The sequence below is a fragment of the Dipteris shenzhenensis genome, chromosome 12, assembly GCF_047967505.1.
Source record: "Dipteris shenzhenensis isolate YYH24624 ecotype China chromosome 12, Dip_SZ_1.0, whole genome shotgun sequence".
NCBI classification, from domain to species: domain Eukaryota; kingdom Viridiplantae; phylum Streptophyta; class Polypodiopsida; order Gleicheniales; family Dipteridaceae; genus Dipteris; species Dipteris shenzhenensis.
In genome coordinates, this window is record NC_141607.1 from 51,735,463 (window position 1) to 51,756,563 (window position 21,101).

The 21,101-nt window shown below is 41.2% G+C and overlaps 1 protein-coding gene across 1 annotated transcript; it reads right to left on the minus strand.

Annotated features, from left to right (window-relative positions):
* Nucleotides 1-13,764: 13,764 nt before the first annotated feature.
* LOC147896367 (transcription factor RF2b-like) lies at nucleotides 13,765-19,946 on the minus strand. The gene is made up of 6 exons (XM_087383190.1): nucleotides 19,823-19,946; nucleotides 18,702-19,719; nucleotides 18,453-18,585; nucleotides 17,308-17,392; nucleotides 14,280-14,487; nucleotides 13,765-13,935 (listed from the first exon to the last, which is right to left on the minus strand). The coding sequence occupies exons 2-6, from the start codon at nucleotides 19,544-19,546 to the stop codon at nucleotides 13,884-13,886; spliced, it is 1,323 nt and encodes a 440-aa protein (XP_087239316.1). The 5' UTR covers nucleotides 19,547-19,719; nucleotides 19,823-19,946; the 3' UTR covers nucleotides 13,765-13,883.
* Between the last annotated feature and the right edge of the window lie 1,155 nt (nucleotides 19,947-21,101).

Here is a 21,101-nt window from a genome sequence, read left to right on the forward strand (position 1 = left end):
CAATGATGGAAGGGGGGGGGGGGGGGGGGGGGGGTATCGAGGGAAGGGGGAGGGGTGGACAGGTGGAGGGGGGGTTGGTTGGGGGGGGGACTGAGGTGGTGGAGGGGTGAAGAGGGGGCCGGGGGGGTATGAAAGGGGGGTAGTGGAGGGGGTTGAAGGGGTGGTGAAGGGGGGGTTAAACAGGGGGTGAAAGAGGGGTGGGTGGAAGGGGTGTGGGGGAAGAAGGAGGTGGAGAGATTTCATTCCTTGGACAAGGTTGCTCTTTTGCTAAGAAAAGTTTTGAGGATCCTAACAGACGTATTCACTTAATGGGGTGCTGGTGTTGTGGAAAAAAGATATTCTAGATCATGTGTTGGTTTATCTCTCTAAAGGCTTGTAGTGGTCTCTAAAAGTGAGGTTTGGCCCCTTATTAGACACATGCTTTGTCTACCATAAAGGAGGACACTTCGCTAAAAATTTATTGTTGAAGTTTGTGAATAGGGTGTAAGATCCTATTATGCAGGTCCAATCAAAGGGCAAAAGGGTCAATTAACAAGAAGTTGGATTCCTCTTCTATAGATTTGAGATTAGAAGTCAAATTGACTCATTTGGTAAGACCCTCAATTCCTTCCCCTTCTATGAGACCTTTTCATTGTGTTTTAGTTTGGAAGGAAAAGTCTCGGTTATGCCACAATCCAATTCATCTCCTATGGTAACAAATACTTTTATGCAATCCACACTCTTGTTGATTACTTGATTGACCCCTACTAGGCTTGCTTTTTCTTTCTCATGCATAGTAGGTGGACTTTTGGTCTTCTTGGGCTCCTCCCCTCCTTTTGGTGTCAAACATACTATTGAGTGTTGCTCCCCATGAATAGGATCCTTGTCATTCCACATCCAAAAAATTTCCCAACAATTTACATACACTTCTTCTTCGGTTGCATTCTTCTTACATGCCCAATATTGTATCAATACCATGTTGTATTGTTCACAGATAGTATTAGATTCAAGGTCAGACTCGGCTACACCCAACCAAATTAGATATATATTGTCTCTAGCCCCACAAGAACAAAGTCACCCTTTTTTCCATCTACCAAGAGTTGAAATGTATCTTTGGGCTTGTTACATTGTGGACCACAAAAGTGTTCTTCTAACACCTTTAAAACCATGAAACCTTCTTCATCAATATTGGTGTTGTATCCGCTACATGTGTTATCTGTGGCCAAAAGCCTATACATGTACTCATAATTTACATAGTAGGTTCTAAAAATGCCTCAATCATGTTTTCCCAATATTCTATCACTGGCATTATGTATATAGAGTTAAGAGTCTAGTGAGCCTTTCTCAATCCAATGCTGGTACCAAAATTTGATAGAGGATTACCAAAAAGTGAGCAAGGAAAAGCGAGCAAACCAAAAAAGGAAGCGAGTGAGCAAAAAAAAGCAACTGAAACAAAACAATAATAGGTTGACAAATCCCCTATCGTAGTAGCAAAAATATCTAAATTCTTCAAAAATCCATGAGAGAGTTGGTCCTATGTCATTGCTAAGGCATCATTAGTAAGGACACACCCTATCTTTGCTCACTTTTTCTCGCTCATTTTTTGGTAATCCTATATACACCAACATAAGTGAGATCACTAATGAAACCTTCTGCAAAAGTCAAAAGTTTCCTAAGACTCCTTGAGTGGAATAGTCCACATTACATGCATGTGAAAATGCTTAGATTTTGAGACTCTATTCACTCTTGGGACAAAACCCATGTTTTGTGCTCTTGCAAAAACATCCCTTCCCAGTGACTCACTCTTATATCCCACCAATATGAGAAAACCTAAAAAATAGGTACATCCATTTCTATAAATTAAATAAATTCTAAAATCTAAAGACTAGATAAATCCCTTTCTATAAATGAATTAGATTCCAAAACAAATCAATCTTTGCTTATAGAAATCAATAGTAGAAGCCAAAATAGACAACATACTAACATGGTCCCTATAATTAAAATTTTCTCTAGAACCGATGAAATGGTGCAAAATGCGCTCCCTCTTTTGGACCAAAAGGTGAGAATTTTAAGGTATTGCATATTTTGATTTACAAATCCAAATGGGGTCATGTTATATATCAAATCAAATGGCAAGGCATGATTTAGATGATTATCATGCAATTTTGCTCCATTTTGTAAAATTGTATGCATCAAAATACAAATTTAACGAAAATTTCACAAGTTTCTTGCACAAAATTTAGAGCAAGGCTTCCTGTACTAGGAAGCACGTTAGAACTCTATCTATATTAGCAAAAAATAACCAATTTTTTAATGTGCAAGTTCATCTAATTGAAATATATATAACTCTTTCACCAAGTATACGTTCAATATTATGTTATAATCATATTTAATGTTGAAGTTTTTATTGAATAGGGTGCACTTCCTCTATATACTAGTTGTTGGTAGCCAAACCATTCTATGCAAGCTTATCTCATGTGAATAAAGAACACTATCACTAATGTAGACTTGCAAGATTATGTTATAATCATCTTCAAAAATCTTGTGATAATATAAATCTTTATTAACAATGAGTACTACATATAGTGAGGTTATGTTTTTATCAAATGATGCACTTCGACTGTATAATAGCTATTGATAGCCAAACCATTTCTATTCAACCTTATCTCATGAGAATATAGAACACTATCACCAATTTACACTTGCAATATTATGTTATAACCATGTTATAATCATATTCAATGTTGAGGAAGCCCTATAAATATTTTTTAATGGTGAGTACATACATATAGTGAGATTATGTGTTGGTAGCCCAACCATTTCTACTTCGCTCGCTAGTTTGGTCCTGCTCGTTTGACATTGCTCGCTTGATCAACTACCTCGTCCCCTAACTGACAACAAAGGGTTTCCAAGCGCAATTCTTTTCCACGACTCTATGCGACCACCTTGGTCATCCAATGATCTTGCATATGCTTCATTTTGTTTATCTTTTGGAATGCATCTTGCATTAAAAAATGAAAATATAGTGGCTTTGAATGTCCAATAAGTTTATCTTGGCCTATCAATAAATCATTTGAAGTTTAGAACCTCTATCATCAGAAAAGGAGTAGGCCTTGAGTTTGTGTACTTGTTGAACTTTTTCATAAGATGAGCTAGAGTTAGCATGTGACTTGTCCTCAAACTACTCCAAAAAAGTGAATGTCTCAATTTCTTCATGGGTATGACCAACCATTAAGAAAACCATCTTTATCATTAAGAAAACTTGCCTTGCACTGGCAAAGATAGGTATGCAAAAACATATCCTCCGAGCCACAATTGTCCAATTGCGACATGAGACATGGTGGAAGCTGAGAAATTGAAAATATGCTTGAACTCTGTGATCCAAATTTTTTTTAGGTTAATTTTGGCACCTCCTTGTACCCTAGAGTTTTTATGGCTAGATTGATCTCATGCATTATGTCTACTTCTTTCTACATATCTAGAATAATGAGTTGGGTTTCTCTCTTGCCATTAATTGTTGTTTGGGACTTATAAGGTATCATTTTATTACTTTTGTTCACAAAGTCATGTAATATAGCTCTTGCCATCTCCACATGATCCTATCCCTTTTTTATGATTCAATTGTTTCCATGCATGGCCTTTGTGCATCGAGCATTAAGTTGTTCTCTATATATTTAGTATGAGCTGAACACGTGTGCCCTTTGAATCAAGTTCAAAATCTCCAATCTCATTTGCAAAACCAAACTACAGCTTGCAATTTGGAAATACTTCAACTTGCAAGAATCTATAAAGCATGGGTAGTACTTCCGTGATGGTGTTCAAACGGCAAGCATCATCTAGATCGACAAACATGCTAAGCTCTTGAGTTTAGTCCATTTGAGGCCAAGCTAATAAATGGAGTGTGACAAGGAATGTAAAGAAGAGGGAGAACGGAGCGATTGCAGGTTAGGTCAATAAGACGAGATGAGGGAGAAAGTGAGAGAGAAATCAACGTGCAAGAAGACTCCTCGGTGGATGTCGAGGACAAAGCACATGTTGTAGGTGTCGAAGCCGACATGGAATTGGAGGTGGGAGAGGCGAGCAAATCGGTGGAGGAGACAGACAACAGACGATGGATTATTCTCTTTGCCCCACCAAATTTGCTAGAGAACCACGTGAAGATCAATCCCCTGCAAAGACAAGTCGGGTGGGGTGGCACTAAAGGTACACATATTTTTGTGCAGAGAGAGCACAAAGCATGCAACACAACTAATCAAAAAAAATTTATTAACTTATTAAGTAAATTGGTATTTTTCCCTTTCCCAAAAGGAGAAGCCTTTACTGAAGCCTACCCTCATGGAGTAGGCCAAAAAAGTCAGCAACAGTTAGAAAAGATCCCGAAGGGCTTGTAGAGACAAATGGATATATGGATAACAGTTACTCCAACCTTGTGATCATGAAGCATTTCAATCCTAAAATGCTAGGAAAATGCTACGTCACAACCTCAGAGGCTCTTCATAATATCTTGTTCTTCGTAATATCTTGTTTGACCATTGCTCATAGATCAGTGCAGAGAATTCTATTCGCGACCACAAAAGGAAAAAAACTCCACTCTTCTTATTACCTAGTGGAAAATGTGGCTTTAAGGACCCTCACTTGACATTGATTGAAGCTTTCTGGCAACAAAATTGATGAAGCAGAGCATAGGTGCAGCCTTTATAGTGTTGAAGCTTTTTAGAAATTCTCACCTTTTGGTCCAAAAGAGGGAAATTGAATGCTTCAGCAGGCTCCTTCAATTTCTCAAAGCTATAGAGGGTCATATGAAATTGTGCAAATTGAAGCTGCCAACAATAGCAAGGTGACGTATTCCACCTCACAATGAACATTCAACCTCCTTCAATTTGGGGCCCTAGACATAAAGAGGGTCATATGAAATTGTGCAAAATGAAGCTGCCCATTTTGGGGTTCATCTGGAACCCTCAAACATATTCCAAACAGGGTCTTATAAAGATCTCATTACTCAAAAAGCAGGGAAAAACTAACGAATAGCTCATAAACATCTTATAGCAACATATCATGTCAACAGCATTGGTAAAATAATATGTATTGCAGAGAACAGTATCATTGGAATTCAACTCAGATAACTACAGAACTACAGAATCATTCAAGAACAAAACAATAATCACGTAAATAGAGATATCCAAGCCAATAGTCATATCCATTCCATAGAATACTCTCAAGCAAAATTACATCTCTCTCTCTCATCATATGCTCGCATGTCTCACATATGCAGATATGAAGGGATACACCCGACAATTGGTGTCTCTTGCCATTTGGAAAGTAATTAACATGCCTATATGGAAAATAGTAAAATACTATTCCAAATATGTATATGCATATATTTGTGTATCACGGGCATAGCCATTAGTAAATAGGAATTCAGAACAAATTCTAGGACCTAAACCCACCTTGATGCATAGCTCAATAAATTCTAGTGGTATACAAGTGAGCTCTCTTCATGGGGCCAACAGCTCCTCAATCCAAGACCATGCTAGAAAATAGAGAGAAGAGATTGGTGCGATACCAAGATTCCAATTACCTCCAATCATAGCTGCTTACAAGGTTCCCAAAAGAACTACTGAAACCAGTGTTCATTATATGTACTGGCTAAAAAGCAGAAACTAAGTACAAAATATAATCATGAAATTATTATGTTGAAAAACACATTTGAGTTGTCAATTGTTCAAGTCATCTATGTTAAAAACACAGTTTGGGTTTGGAATAAGAAAGATGTAAAGTTACTGATCCTATGGATTAGTGGCATCAGTAGTCAAATGCTTAATAGTAATAGACAGAACATTTTGAACACTAGCATCATTTGTTGGGGTGTCACTAGGATCAATAGTAGAAGTAATCAGAAATTTTTTTGTATCAAAACAACAATTGTTGTTGCATTTCTTGGCTGCACAATTGAAGTAACTAAAGTTGATTGCTCAACTAGATCAACCAAAATAGTTTCTTTATGTGTCACCCATTCTTTCTCCTCCAATACTTGACACACTCCCTCAACAATATCTTTCAACCCCGTATCAAAAAAATGTTGTAGATCAAAAGTTTCCCCCACTTCTTCTTGAACATGTATCTCCTGTGCTACATAAACTAAGGCACATAGAGCGTGTTGCTGCTCTTGATTAATAGTGTTAGATTCCTCTTGAATGATAGCTTCTGGATTTTTCTAAATCACAGCCTCTGGGTTCTCTTTTATAATGACTTCAGGTTCCTATTGAGTCACCAATTCTGCTTCCTTTGTAGTAAACTTTTCTCATTCTTTTTGGGTAACAACTTTTGATGAACTAACAACTTCTTGCTTCTTAGAGCTGGACCTATGCTCTTCCTCAATGAAGGCAGACTCCCCCAATTCAGAAATGATGTAGCAAAGATTACTTGTTTAGTTCTTTTCTCTTCATAGAGCTCCTTCTGTAATGTTTCCAGCTGTTCTTGCAATATAGTGATTATGATAGACTCTTCAGTCTTCAAATGATCAAAGAATGGGTGAGTTAATGTCATTATCAACTTCTCTTTAACTTGATTTCACATCTATCTCATATAGTCATGCAACTATTTTTACAATTCCTCAAAACCTATGTCACTCGTAAAAACACCTTTCACTTCCAAGGTATCTTCATCTGTCATGGACTTAATCTGATTTTCCACATCAGTTAATGCATTCGCTCTGTCTTGTAGTAATGTGTTCTCTATCATCAATTTGGGATTCCTTTCCATCAGTTGATTCAATTGCTCTACTAAAGTTCCCTTAACCTCTGTTAATGACTGCTAAATATCCTAGACTATTAGTCAACAGATTCTGTAACCTCTGTGTCTTTTCACAAATGAATTTATTTTGATGTTGAAGCTCCACCAAGGCCAATTGAGTTTCTTATGCCTTACTTTGTGATTCTTTTTGGCCCTAAAGAAAGCACTCCCTCTCCTGCATCCAAGATGCTTTTTCTTCTGTCACTATTTTGACCTCTGTTTGCAATCTGGTCAACTTATTATACATGTGCTTCTTAAACCTTTCATGTCCTTCTCTAAAGGCTTTGTAAAACTGCCTTTTAGTATTTAATTCCTCCATCAAAATCTGCACACTCTGTAATCTTACTTTCTATTGTTGGCGGTAGCTAGACAAAATGTTAAAGGAAGATACTGACTAGGAGATAGCTTTATCAACTTGCTCCTCTGAGACTTCAGCAACTCGCCCTGATGTTGAAGGCACAACTGGTTGAACTGGCATAGTCATTTCTACTTGATGAACAACATGCTTGCCACTTGGTGTTTCTAGTGATGGTATTCTTATGACTTTCTGTGGTCTTTCTTTTAGTTTTGTATCTGCAGCTCCGTCAATGGCACTCACCACCTTTTCTGTAGGGATTTCCTTAACATATTTTGTCTTCCTTTTCTGCTCCTCCTCTGTCAAGGCCTGTTCTCCCTTAACAACTGGTGGATTAGTTATATCCGGTTCCTTTTTTGCTGCTGCTTTTGACTTTACTCCTCCGTGCTTAAACCTCAACTTCATAGACTTCCTGGTACTAGGCATAGGGCGGGGTGGTGATGGCAAGATATCTTCTACTACTTTCACCGTTTTATAGGACTCTTCTAAGTCCTGACCCGTATAGTGAATTTTTCTAAGCTCTCATCTTTCTTCCTCTGTCAAAGGTACCTTTAGAGGATTATTTAACCCGCTTGTCGCTCCAATAGGTTTTTATAGATGTGTTATCACATTGACGTACTCATACGGAGCCGCTAGCATCTACCTCAACTTAGATTTTGTGACACTTCTATGCTTTTCTTTTCCATATTACTTCTCCCATAATCCTTGCATGGACAATGCCAGCCCAATTATACTGATGGCCATCTTTAGTAGACAAAATCAACGAATAATTTGCTTTCGTATTTCGTAAGAAACAGAACCCCTTCCAAAAACCAAAGAAATTGCTTTCGCCTCATTGAACTCTTGCAACTCTTAACAATCTGGTAGTTTGTGGCATACCAAATTCTGCCACCATCTGTTGTGTCCTACATTTTACTTCTGCTTTTTTTGGGGTATCTGGGCTCAAAGGTAGCTAAATCCTGGGCTAAGTAACCTCCTCACCCTGCAGTTTGGCAAATTACTTATCTGTTTGTAGGTTACTCTGCCACTTCCACCAAGGACATTGGTGATACCCTTCTAGTCCCATTTTTTGTAACAAAATCTAGTTCTTGGATTTGGTATTGTCTAGATAGAATTTAAAATCAATAAATAGAGATGATTCAATGACTACATATTGACTTACTCTCCATACACGTTTGAGCTCCAACTCCACAACATCTTCTTCCAACTCTTCGAGCTTCTGTGCTTTGGAACGAAGAGTCCAGGATGGCTCAAAGGAAGCCTTGCACTTGCCCATGCTGTCGAAAAGCATTTGTGAATCTAAGTCTGCTTGTGCTATTGAGGTTGCACTTGCTGTATGCCTACTGGCAACGGTCTAGTTGCACTTGTTGTATGCCTGCTGGCAACGGTCTAGTTGTGTGCAATAATCCTCACATGCTGAGTTTTGAAATGATCGACATGACTTTCCACACACTAGAGCATAACTCAAAGACAATGATGTTGCTGAAATGAATCCTTGAATTAAATGTTTGCAGTTTAAATCATCTCTTCGTCTTGAATTTGATATTATGGTTCACCCACGCTCTTCGATGTTCCTAAATGACCTGCACCGTATACTAACTTTAATCCGATCTTTCTCCAGTTGGAGCAATTGTTCCCACCAAAACTGAACTGACTCTTCCATGCTCATTTTCTCGGTCGCAATATGCAAACTTGAGGATATGAATTCCATCGGTACTACATCGTCCAAGCCGTAAACCAACTGGAATGGTGTCATTCCCATGGCGACTTTAAAAGCTCTTCTTCCCACAAAGCTGAATCCAGTTTTGTATCCCAATCTATCTGGTTCTCTAATACATCATCTTTAAAATCTGCTTCATCGTTGTGTTGCTACCTTCAGCGTCTCCATTTCCTTGTTGCGGATGATATGTCACAGCCATCTTATGAACCACCATATGCACATCTTTCAATCACTTCACTGTATCATTCCGGAAGTTAGTCTCCTACAAATTCGATCAAGCATCCGAACCGTGTAATGATATATCAGTACAAAAATTTTGCCATACTAGCTACCGTATCATCCCTTAGTGCCTATTATGCTTCAACCCATTTGGTTGAATAATGCATGGCCATCACCACATACACATTCCCCGTATATTGTGCTGTCAGCTTGAATGGACCCATGAAGTCAAGGCCCCATTTATGCAATGGCTCCAACGGAAGAATCAAATTTAAAGGCATCCTGTATGCATTCACCGGATGACCATCTCTTTGATAGTATCAACAACAGTTTGCAAATTAAAACGGACTTGCGTGCAAAGTGGAGCCCCCATCTGATTAGTACTGTGTGTTCTATGGATGCCACGTGTCATATTGGGAGTTATCCCATATGCATAGGTGTTCATATGTGTGTGTGTGCTCTTATATAAGAGTTGTTTTTGTCTAGTGTCGCACATCTTCTTCCTCCATCTGAACAACCATGAAATTGATTCAGAACACCATTCCCTACATATGAATCACTAGATTATGTATGATGCCTATCTGCTGAATTCTTCTTTGATCCGCCGTGCAGGCTTGAAACGGGGTAGGCTCCAAAACAAAAAGTCCCAATCGTTTGAACATATATTGACATAGGATGTTTACTTCAGAACCTTCGTCTAACAAAACCCCTACCAAACTTTGGCTACCAGTACCATACAATCGACATCCTCGGGTTCAGCCCGACATGCGATTGGTATGTCTTCATACAAGTTACTTGGTGGTATAAACTCTCGGGTCTAAATTGTTCACCCTACGTGAATCTTCACCTTTGCCTTCTTCACTGTACTGTTATCAATAATCCTTCCAATTTTTTTTCCAATTCAAAACCTTTATGATCAGCATGCATTATGGGACTTACCTCTGTATCCATTTGTGGTGTTGTGCGAGTCCTAGGACAACTTGGTATGGCTTCCCGTGACTCAGGTGTAACAAGTCACCATTCCTCCTATTGTTTTTCAGATGCTTGCATCTTGTTGTCCTGCTTCAGAGCTATCATACAAGCCTCTTCCATCCATTTCAAGCGCTTTTCGTTCTTTGATAGTTCCTCCACTACAACGTCTCAGATGGGACCCTTGGATCACGTTACTGCATATACATTATCTTCTTAGGTTGGGTTTATTGCACACAGTGCATTTCAAGCAATCACATTACAGCAACTCATACAAGCAACCTATTGACCTTGTCCGACATATGGATGTGTCCCCCCATTCTTCAATCAGTACCGCATTGGTTTGTGCCGGTGGCTGCTCTTGCTGAGGTGGTCCACATCTTGGTGACCAATGCGTAATATCCAGCCCTCGTTCTGTTCTATGCTTGCACCACAATGGGCAATCCGAGCTTTGACTGTGCTTGTTTCTTACAATCTTTATCCACGCTAGAATTTTGGCGCCACTCTATTTGTGGATTCCAACTACCTCTCTGATCCAATTGTTTCTCTGTTGAATCTATGCCATGTTTGTGCCGCCACTGTATCCATCGCCACCTAATTGGCTCCTGTCATTGGTGTGCGGGGTACTTGTTGCATCGGATTCATTTGGGCATTAGGATTTTACACCAGCACACCTCAACTGGATGGTTTTTTGTGCAAATTGCACACCTTATCTGAGCTACTAGCTTAGTCGCTCCCAAACTTTTCAATTTCTCTTCCAATAATTTCTCCATTTCATTGGTCTTCTTCAATTTCTTCTTGTCCTTTTTAGATTTCTTAGACTCTTTCTTGGTCGATTTTGGCTTCTTGTGTTTTCTCGATTTCCATGATTTACTGTCCTTATCCTCCAAATCACTGTCAGATTCTTCACTATCTGATTCAGTATCTTCATCCGCATCACTACCAGATTTATCCGTATGCGAGTCTGACCCACTGTTAGAGTCATCCTCCTTGGATCGACTCTAAAATGATCTGCACCTTCTTTTTGCTCTTTTGGCAGCATTTGCCAGGTCATTGAAACCATTTTTAGATTTTCAATCCGCTCATTGTACTACGGATTTCTTTCCGTAATCCCTTATAGAAGTACTCTACCAACGTCTTGGTTGTGGATCTTTTCGGCACATCAAACCACGCATTGAAATTTCTTTCCGTAATCCCTTATAGAAGTACTCTACCAACGTCTCGGTTGTGGATCTTTTCGGCACATCTAACCACGCATTGAGATTCCGAAACTCTTGCGTATAATCCTCCACCATCAATTTTTTCTGACGCAACTCTCGTAACTTCCTATGAATGTCATTCGGAGTTTTCTACGTCGGAGTACTTACAAATCGCTGTAGTTTTTTTGGATCTCCAAACGTATTATCAAAACCACTTGCCTACCATCGGGTTTCAAACTACGCCACATGGCTATCCGGATCGTCCTTCATCCTACCCTTAAATTCCACAAACTTACACTTAAGACTAGCTGCGTTCGGATTCATTGGGTTGGCTGGTGGAACTGGTGGCACTAGTGGCACTTTCAGGCCTATTGAATTCACTACTCGTTTTGAAGTTGATTGCATTACCCGATTCGATTGAGTTGTTGGATTAGATTGTGTGTTGGGATTCAATTGTTTTACTGGATTTGATGGGATGATCGAATTTGGTTGACTTATCGAAATTCTTTGATTTATCAAATTTAAGTTAATATTGGGTTTAGTTGACTTACTGAATCTCTTTGATTTGCCGACTTTAATGAAACTGTTATATTTGGTTGTCCAAAACTGAATTCTCGAAATGGATTTAGTGTTGTGCTTGCTCGTGCTAAATTCTCAGATAATAAATACGTTTGAAATTGTTGCTCTCTAGCCTTATGCCTTTAACCGTCCTGTTCTAGCACTTCCCGGAGCATAACTGCTCCTTGAGGTGCTGCTAGGTTTGAAAACCGTGGGCTGCTATGGGTGCTGTTGAACTGTTGTTCCTCATCGGATTCTTCTATTCGCTCCTCGGCTATGGATTCCAATCCCTCTGCTACTAGTGTACGATTCTCCTCATCCTCGAGTTTTCTTTTGTCCAGACCCTTTGACTTGAAGTGGGTCGTACCGCAGTTGACCGTTGGTTTGCCTCTTAGCCACGGTTGGTTTGCCTCTTTTGAAGATCCCATTACTTAGAAAGCAGGGAAAAACTAATGAACATATCATAAACGTCTTACAGCAACATATCATGTCTACAGCATTGGTAAAATAATATGTATTGTAGAGAACAATATCATTGGAATACAATTCACATAACTGCAGACCTACAAAATCATGAAGAGCAAAACAAAAATCGTGTAAACATATATATCCTAGGCAATAGTCATATCCATTCCATAGAATACTCTCTAGCAAAATCACCTCTCTCATCATATGTTCACACGTCTCACATACACAGATACAAAAGGACACACCCGACAATTGGTGTCCCTTGCCATCTAGAAAGTAACTAACATGCCTATATGAAAAATAGTAAAATACCATTCCTGATATTTATGTGCATATAACCATGTATCACTGCCAACAATGGCAAGGCGACGTACTCCACCTCGAAAGACAATGGCAAGGCGATGTATTCCACCTCAAAAGGGTGCACGTCTTCAACCACTGAGGTAAGAACCCCTTTACCTCTCTCAAATCAATTAGTATTAGTTAGTGAATGGTACATGTTTTTGAAATTCACGTCATTAGTTAGTGTGTGTCCCGTAATGCAATTAATTAACCGAAGTTAATCCGCCTCGCTGTCCCTTTCTCTCCCCTCATAGGCCTCCACCTATCTTGCTGTCTCCCTCTCCCCCTCCGCTCAGCCCCCCATCCTCCCTCTCATCAATGTTTCTCATTTTATCCTCATTTTGTTCAGTACGTTTCCGCATCCTTATTTTGTTTAGAGAAAAGCTCGCTCTCTCTCTCTCTCTCACACACACACCATAGCTCCGTTTCAAGAGCTTTTTGAGCCAAAATGAAGAGGAGAACAAACTCTACAGGCTGGAAAAAAGATTACAGCAATTGGCAAGAGTAAGCGTCCATATAAGGCAACCTATCCTTGATACCATGACAAATTCGGAGGGAGGAGAGAAGAGAGTGGAGATGAAGGAGCAAGGGCACAACTAGGAGCACGCACAAGTGACTCACTAGTATTAGTTGAAACCAATGATTCCTTTTGCCAACCTATAGGTTGAAGGTTAGGGGTAGGGATTTGCCCTTTTACCACTCGTGTTAGTGCATATCTAACGCTATTGAACATATGATGTTGCGATTGTTTCCTCAACAGAGGGTGAGTGCGGGTGAGGCAAGGAGAGGAAGGATGATGCCGAGGCAAGGAGGTGATGTCGGGAGGGAAGGCCGGCATGGGAAAGCTTAGAGATCTAGGAGTCTACTCGCAGAAGCCACCACAAAAGATGATAAATGGAAAATCTCTGAAAAAAGACTAATTCTACATAGGTACTGGGATTCCCTTATGTACAAGTGGCTGATAGCAGGGGCATGTAGATCTCTGTATCAACACAAAGAAGAAACATAAGTTATGCATTTTACTTTCGGCAAACTGGTTTACACAATAGAAAGGCTCAAAGGATATATTGTTTTGGTAACGCGTGGAAACAATATTTTGAACCCAGGCATACAAACAGACTTAAGGAAACTTACAAGTAGTATGCATGAAAATAAATAATGACAGCATAGTACTAGCTGCTTTTTCATTTCTGTATATAGGATGCATGATGGAAATTCCAGGGAAGAATTTCGCCTCCTTAACCATTGAAAATTCTTCCTCTACAAAAATACACGACAGCAGCTAGACATAATGGCTGTGCTGAATAAAGTCCAGATGAGCAGGTGGCTGGACAGACTGCAGATGATTACTAAACTGCACATGATTCATTTCTGTATATAGGAAGCACATGCATCTGTATATGACATCGAAAAGTCTAACAATCGTTGAACTCTTATATAACACTGCTGTAAACTATTACTGAAGAAACTTTAATGTAAGACCATGTTGTCCCATATGAAAGGTTGCAGAAATTGATCGAAATACATCGAGCAGCCTCCAACTAAGCACTTCAAAAAGTCTTTTTGTCATTCCAAAGGGAAGCATTGCGTCTCCTTAACCATTGACAGTTCTTCCTCCACAAAAATACACAGCAGCTAGACGTAACGGCTGTGCTGAATAAACTCCAGATGAGCCGGTGACTGCAGATGATTACTACGGGAGGTCTGCACTTGTTGCAGTTGTGGAGTAACTTGTGGTGGTTGTGAAGGAAGAGAATTTTGGAACATCGACTGACTTAATGCTAGATGGCATGTGTCAGCACTAAAACCTTGCCCATTCCCAGCACCCATCTGAACAGCTGCCGATTTTAAATGCTGTATCTCCTCCTTCAGAGTTTCACTGAGAGCTAAGAAAGTCACAACCAACCAAGCCAAAGCATAAAGATTTAATCTAATGAGTTGCAACTGTCTTCATTCCGCAAATGAGTTACAACTATCTTCATTCTGCAAAAAACCTACTGTAACTTTATCTCTTTTCCTTAAAATTTGGTTTGCTTTCCATGTAACTGTCATGCACATTAACCATAGCACTTAACCGTGGCCCAAAACTGCAGGAATCCAGTTCACCAAAGTAAATTGGAAGGTTATGCATTATTTTCCTTGCAATATGCATTAAATGAAAAGGTGGCATGTGATACAAAAATTACTCCAAAGAAGCAATATTGTAGCTTCCATGTGGGAGCCCCAACAACACCCAAAATTGTAAAACTTTCAGAGTTATGACTCAACAAGCCAGAAGGTCCAACATGAAAAAATGCTCTATCAAAGCACATCAACACCACACATGAAAACCACAAGTACCAATAAACCACTTCTAATAATAGTCAAAACCAAAAACCCTCCTGCTCTACATGACCTTCACAGATTCCCCCCCCAAAAAAAGAAAGAGAAAAAAAACAAAACAGAGATAACAAACAAAAAAAGAGAGAGGATAAAAGACCAATTCCCTATCTCTTGCATTCACAGCACGATAAACCTATCTTTTCATTAGCTTCTTGTCAGTCAGACCAAATAGGGGTGATCAAGTCATCATACACGATGACATGCACAAACCTTTTTTATTTTTCCACAGATACCATTTGCATCAACGTCACTCTTGGCAAGCCGCTTTTATTCAGAGTGTTACTCAATCTATGATTACCAAGAGCTAGGTGCTTGTTTGAAGACCATATAGTGCCTTGTGATTTACACACAAGATGATCGTTCCTTTTTGCTGAATGGTACTGACCCCTTTTCAATACCCATCTAAAATTGCCAAGGAATATCACCTAAAACAGCTTCCATTACTCAATGGGGTGCACACCTGCCAACTTTGGCTTGGGCTTGAGAAATGCCTGTTCTACCTTCAAAAGTTTATCGTGGACTATATCATCAACTTTATGGCAATCGATTGGATGACTTCCCTCTATACACACCACCAAGTAGGATCATCTTATTTGGACTTGGACAAGTGTTTAGAACTGCCCAGAAACTGCCATCTCATTGAACCCGTTTAAGACCTTTTGTGTGAAGTCTGATTAAGGCCGAGTGAGCCGAAATTGAGGCCATACAATGAATTCCTGTGATCCTATGACCTTACTGCAATTTGTTCATTCATGGCCTTCATTAGCTTCTATAGGAGGTTCATCAAGGATTTTCCTCAATTTGCCATTCTTTAAACAAGCTTACTAAAACAAGTTTTCGTGCCACTGACTAGGGAATTTAGAGTGATACACAGGACAGCTATCCCCCGAGATGTAGCGCCAACCTCATGACCCTCAAAACTCACTGAGACCTTACAACGCTTCCTCGAGGCCCTACAACACTCCTTGACTAAGGAACACAAACCCAGTCACAGCGCTCAAGAGAAGCACCAAACACTGAAAAGAAAGTAGCTTTTGCTTTTAGGACTTTGTTTCTACAACTTTTTGGGCAAGAAATTGAGTCTTCCCAAGCTCTACAAGGGTGTATAGCCTTGAGAAACATTTCAAACTCCCTGCAATTTTCCAAACCTAAAGGACGGTCACAGGTATTTATCCCTCTCTATTAAAGCTCACATTAGCAAGACATTTGAAGCTTGAATATCAGCCATAGCCATATTGCTCTATTCACTAGCAAGCTAAACAAGAAAAACCGTAGCTCTAACAACATGTCCAAAAGAAACGCAAAAGGTCTTACGAAGAGTGATGTTAATCCAAATCTGCCTGTTCTGCCCTGCCCACATGGCCAGCGTAATCTCCTGCTGGCTGAGTGGACTGCTTGGGCAGATCCATGTGTCTGTACTGATGCCCAGGCCTGAATGGACTCTTTAGCTACCTCGTGGTGGCCATTGGCTGTCTTAATAGTACGCTTGTCTATAGTACACTCATGGATCACTATAGGATGCATGTGATACAGTGTGATAGCAGTCAAGAAGGTGTTACTACAGGAAGTATACTTCCTGAGATAAATACAGGTCTGAATAAAAGTTCTGTATTTATTTGGTTTTTTGGTTTAAAATAACTTTGTCCTTTTAGTTGGTCTTTCACATTGAATTTTACACACGAAGTGGACAAAGCTACATTTTTTGTGAGATGGATAGTATGGAAGAGCAAGAGTCCTTTAGCTCACAGTTTCAAAGAGATTTCCAAAAAGATGATGTAGACATTTTAAAAATGGAAAATTTCTTTGCAAGTTGATGGCTATGAGGAAGCTTAGAGAATCAGCTACATGCTAGTTATTATGGCAGCCAAATGTACCTGTACCCTTTGAGCATCCTTGTTTCTGCTCAGAATAATATTGTTTTATGGCATCATGATCTTGAAGAAAAATGAAGGATAAATGTGCCTTTATGCCGAAGATATGTAACTGGTGGATTTCGTGATGTTTCACCTATTAGCTGCTACAGCCTTTTATAGAGTATATAAGCACGTTGGGCAGTATTGTAGTATAGTCTATAGCAATCCTGTAAAGTCTCATCAAGGGAGAAAAACTAAAGAAGAATGGGATATGCAGAGCAATGAAAATTTTTGAGCAGCAGAGCCTGGTACTTGATCGCATGGTGTCATGCCTACCATAGATTGAAAGAATGTGATTAAACGGAGATTTCTTCTATTTAAAAAGCGTGACCAAACAAAAAATAAATTTAAAAAACAATCTAGTATTTCATCAATACGTTTGCAGTAAAAATTAGAAAAGCTACGGCTCACCATCACGAAGTTGTGCTTGCTGTTCCATAGATTGCAGCCGCAACTTCAGCTCATTATTTTCTGTCGAAAGACCTGTAGTATCTCTCTACAAAAGGGAGAACAATTATCAGTTATACATCTCTCTCTCTCTCTCTCTCTCTCTCTCTCTCTCTCTCTGTGCACACGTGCGCGCGCGCGTGTGTGTGTGTGTGTGGATGTTTATCATTTTTTCTGTTCCTCCCTGTTTTGCTCTCTGCAGGATGCACATTGCATGGGAGACCTTTCAGCAATCTAGCTAGAAGTGTTACTTTAGTGTTTTAAGCTCCTTTGTACTAGCTGTCCTTTACTGGAGCAGCTTTTATTGCTTTTATTTGTCAACTGCAAGTTCAGCCTGGGTGTCAGCAGAAGCTGTGATTTCAGCTCTATGGCATCAAGAGCTGCAAATTCAGTTCATGGGGGCTGATTTCGTCCGGAAACGTTTTGAAGTTACCTGCTTATGATAATGTACCGAGTGCTGTCTAAAATCTTCATTTTAGTTCAGTTGGATAGCTGGTGGGACCTACAAATTGGGTGTGTTAAGGTAACTTTGCTTTAAAATTCAAATCTCTTTTACTTTTCCGTACCATAGAGGTGTACTAGTTCCCCTGCATGGGGTGTTCGAGCATAGGTCTGATAGGTCTCTCTCTCTCTCTCTCTCTCAGATGGCAGCTGTGAGGATCCGAGCTAGAGATACATCAGACTCGCCAGCGGACTAAGGCACAGAACACATTGGGGGACCTTCCCTCCATGCCCACCAGACAGGAGACAGGACCTGTAGGAGTGACAGTGGCACTTGTTCGCTGCAGGGCCATAGCCAAGAGATCATAGCAGACCACACATGTGGACAGCCGCCTCCGCTCCATCACAGGTTTTATGCCACCACAGTAGCCCTTGCACATTGACGATGCACTCTTAGGATTGACGCCCGCACCAGCTCCCATCCTCTCCATAAGCTCGGAGAGTTTTCTCTCTATGTATCGATGCCATTATGATCATGATAATGGGTGGGCTTCCGAAGGCTTTTAATAAGCTCTCTCTCTCTCTCTCTCTCTCTCTCTCTCACACACACACTTTGGGTCGAGCGTGAACAAAAGTGCCACAAAAAATCGCTTTGGAATACTTGTTACCTGCAATGTGGTGAGTTGAGTTGAAAGTGAGGTGGCCTCTGTCTGAAGTGTTTGCACCCTCCGCTCCAACTCTGAAATATATCGCGTTTTGCGTTCTTTGGAGCGGGCAGCAGACTGTCGATTAGCTAAAATCCTTCAAAACACAAAAGCCGTGTTGAAGTATCTTGAGAGGTTGAAGATATATTTTCGTTCTTTCGACGATCGATTTCATGTTAAACGGTTGCAAATCTTCACACGACTTTAATCAACCTCTTGGCTCGTTTGGGGTCTAGTTGCGAGAGCTCCGCTAGCTTGTTTGCAGCCTCGGACTTCTTCGTTTCGAGAGTATCGAAGTCGATTGTCAATAGATCCTCCCCAAAAGAACTGAAGCCATCCATCGATATGCTGTGCTGGTGCCGTGGTCTTTGAGCACCTGTGGAACCATTCCAACCGCTGACTGGAGGCCTATTTCTCACAGTAGCCAATTCAGCGAAAATCTCATCAACGGAAAAGCTCCGTGAATGGTGAGAGGGTTTCGTTGCCGGATTTCCATTGCTAGGTAGTGTTCCAGGGTTAACCACTTCATCTGAGATGCTGTTTTCCATCTCTAGATACGAGGACAACAAGTCTTCACCTAAGTCATCAGGAAGCGTGGGAATTCCACTGTCGGGGCCGAGCTCAAGATCAAGCAAGAATTCATCAGGCTCTCGAAATGCAATTTCCGATTGAGCTCGTCTGTGGCCGCCGCGACGCACAGGCGTATCACGCAATTTGGGATCATCTGCGCTGAAATTGCGAGCTGGAGTTGGCAGTCGAGCACCACTCGAAGGGCACGGGGAATTCACAGCCTCGTGCATGGTTACTTCGGTGCACACAGAATTCTGGGAATTCGCTGAGAATTCCGACATCGCTGCAGAGCCTTCCGTTTTCATCGGGAAGGCATTTGTGGGGGATGTGTACACCTGAAATCTGGACTGATGAGGATGAATTTGAGGGAACGGGGGATGAGCTCCGTGGCTGTCGCTCTGAATGGAATTCTGCGAGGCGGCGGACGATGCAAAATTCATCCGAAGGCGCTCAACGAAAGCCTCATAGCCTTCTCCTAGACCCGCCATGATCACTGTGCTCGTACTTCCTGGGAATCCGCGCCAAGCTGCTGCTGAGGAACCTTCTTCCCGTTCACAGTTTCTTCATTTCGAGGTATAATTCGCGAAGCTATCGTGGGGCTTGAAATTGCGAAATGAGCTGCAGCAATTGCAACACAGGCACGTCGATTGCAGCGCCTTACCTGCACAGGAAACGCCCGTTCGTTGGTGTAGGCGGGATTCGATGAGAGTTCACAATCAATCGAATGGCTCGAGAAACCGATTCTTCACCAAACGACGAGTGACCTGCACAGCGCGACTCGAAATCCAGGACGCCGGGGAGCAACGAGGGGGACGGCGTGCGCAAAGTCAAAAAGGGATCGCTGCAGGACGCTGATGACTCGCACCGCGTAAACCATAAATTTCTGCGAGAATTCATCGCAGTAATTCTCAGAGAGAATTCTTCAACGATGAAGAGGGAACGGCGAGCTCCTTCATCGTCACGATTCTGGCTCCTGGACGTCGAGACTGTACGATTTTTCGGACAGAATTTCACCGAAACAATTGCTCGATCATCGTTGTGATTCTTGCTCCTGCACGATTTTTGGGACAAATGCGGTGCCACTGTGGCTACATGATTCTACTACCTCCTGCACGATGTTTCCGACAGATTTTCATGAACAGAATCCAAATTCTGTGCCATTGCTGCTGCCTGATTCTAGCTCCTGCGCAAATTTTCCCACAGAATTTTACAGAAACAATGAACGGAATCTAAATCCGGATTGATGAATGACGTACAATCGATTTGACCTCCCATATGTGTCATCGATCAATCAGTCAATCATCTCCAACAAATAATCGTCAGCAACTCAAGTTTCACAATCCAACAGCAGCCAGCTCATCCCCCCCCCCCCCCACTTTAAGAAATTGGAAAGCTGCAAAGAAGTCAAAGAATGACATTGGACGTATAGGGCAAGTAGGGAATCGGCCCTCTAGAGCCAATTCTTGGGCCACCCACTTCAACTGATGGCGGAGGGCGGCGACACATGTCGCAATAGTGCGGGTGGCTGCTTGGGCGCGTAGACGCACGGAGGAGGGCAATAGGTATCGTAGTTTTATTGGTTTGTTTGGCAGCGCAGGCAGCTGGTTGGCTGTTTGGCGATTGCAAGTGCTGACATGTCGCGAGCATCAATAGACAGATGGCAGAATCAATCTAACCGCTGCAGTAGCGCGCTCATCGTGATCATGCGTCAATGCTTTAAATAGCCGGTGGATTGCATAATGGAGCCAGTCAAAATGTTGGGCACGAATTCTCATTATGAAGAGATGTTGATTCAATGGCTAGGACCCTAGCCGTTGATGGGGGGAGGAAAGTCCTCCTCACTGCTAAAGAAACTCCTCATAATATGGCGAGCTGTCGGAGATAGGAAAGTCCAACTGCAGCCCTGGGGAAAGTCCTCCTCACGGGGCAGGAGGAAACTCCTCAAAATATGACGAGTTGTCAGAGATAGGAAAGTCCAACTGCAACCCCTTCCCTCGGGTGGAGGGCCAAAGGGAGGGTTAGCTAACTTGAGTATGGCCTGGA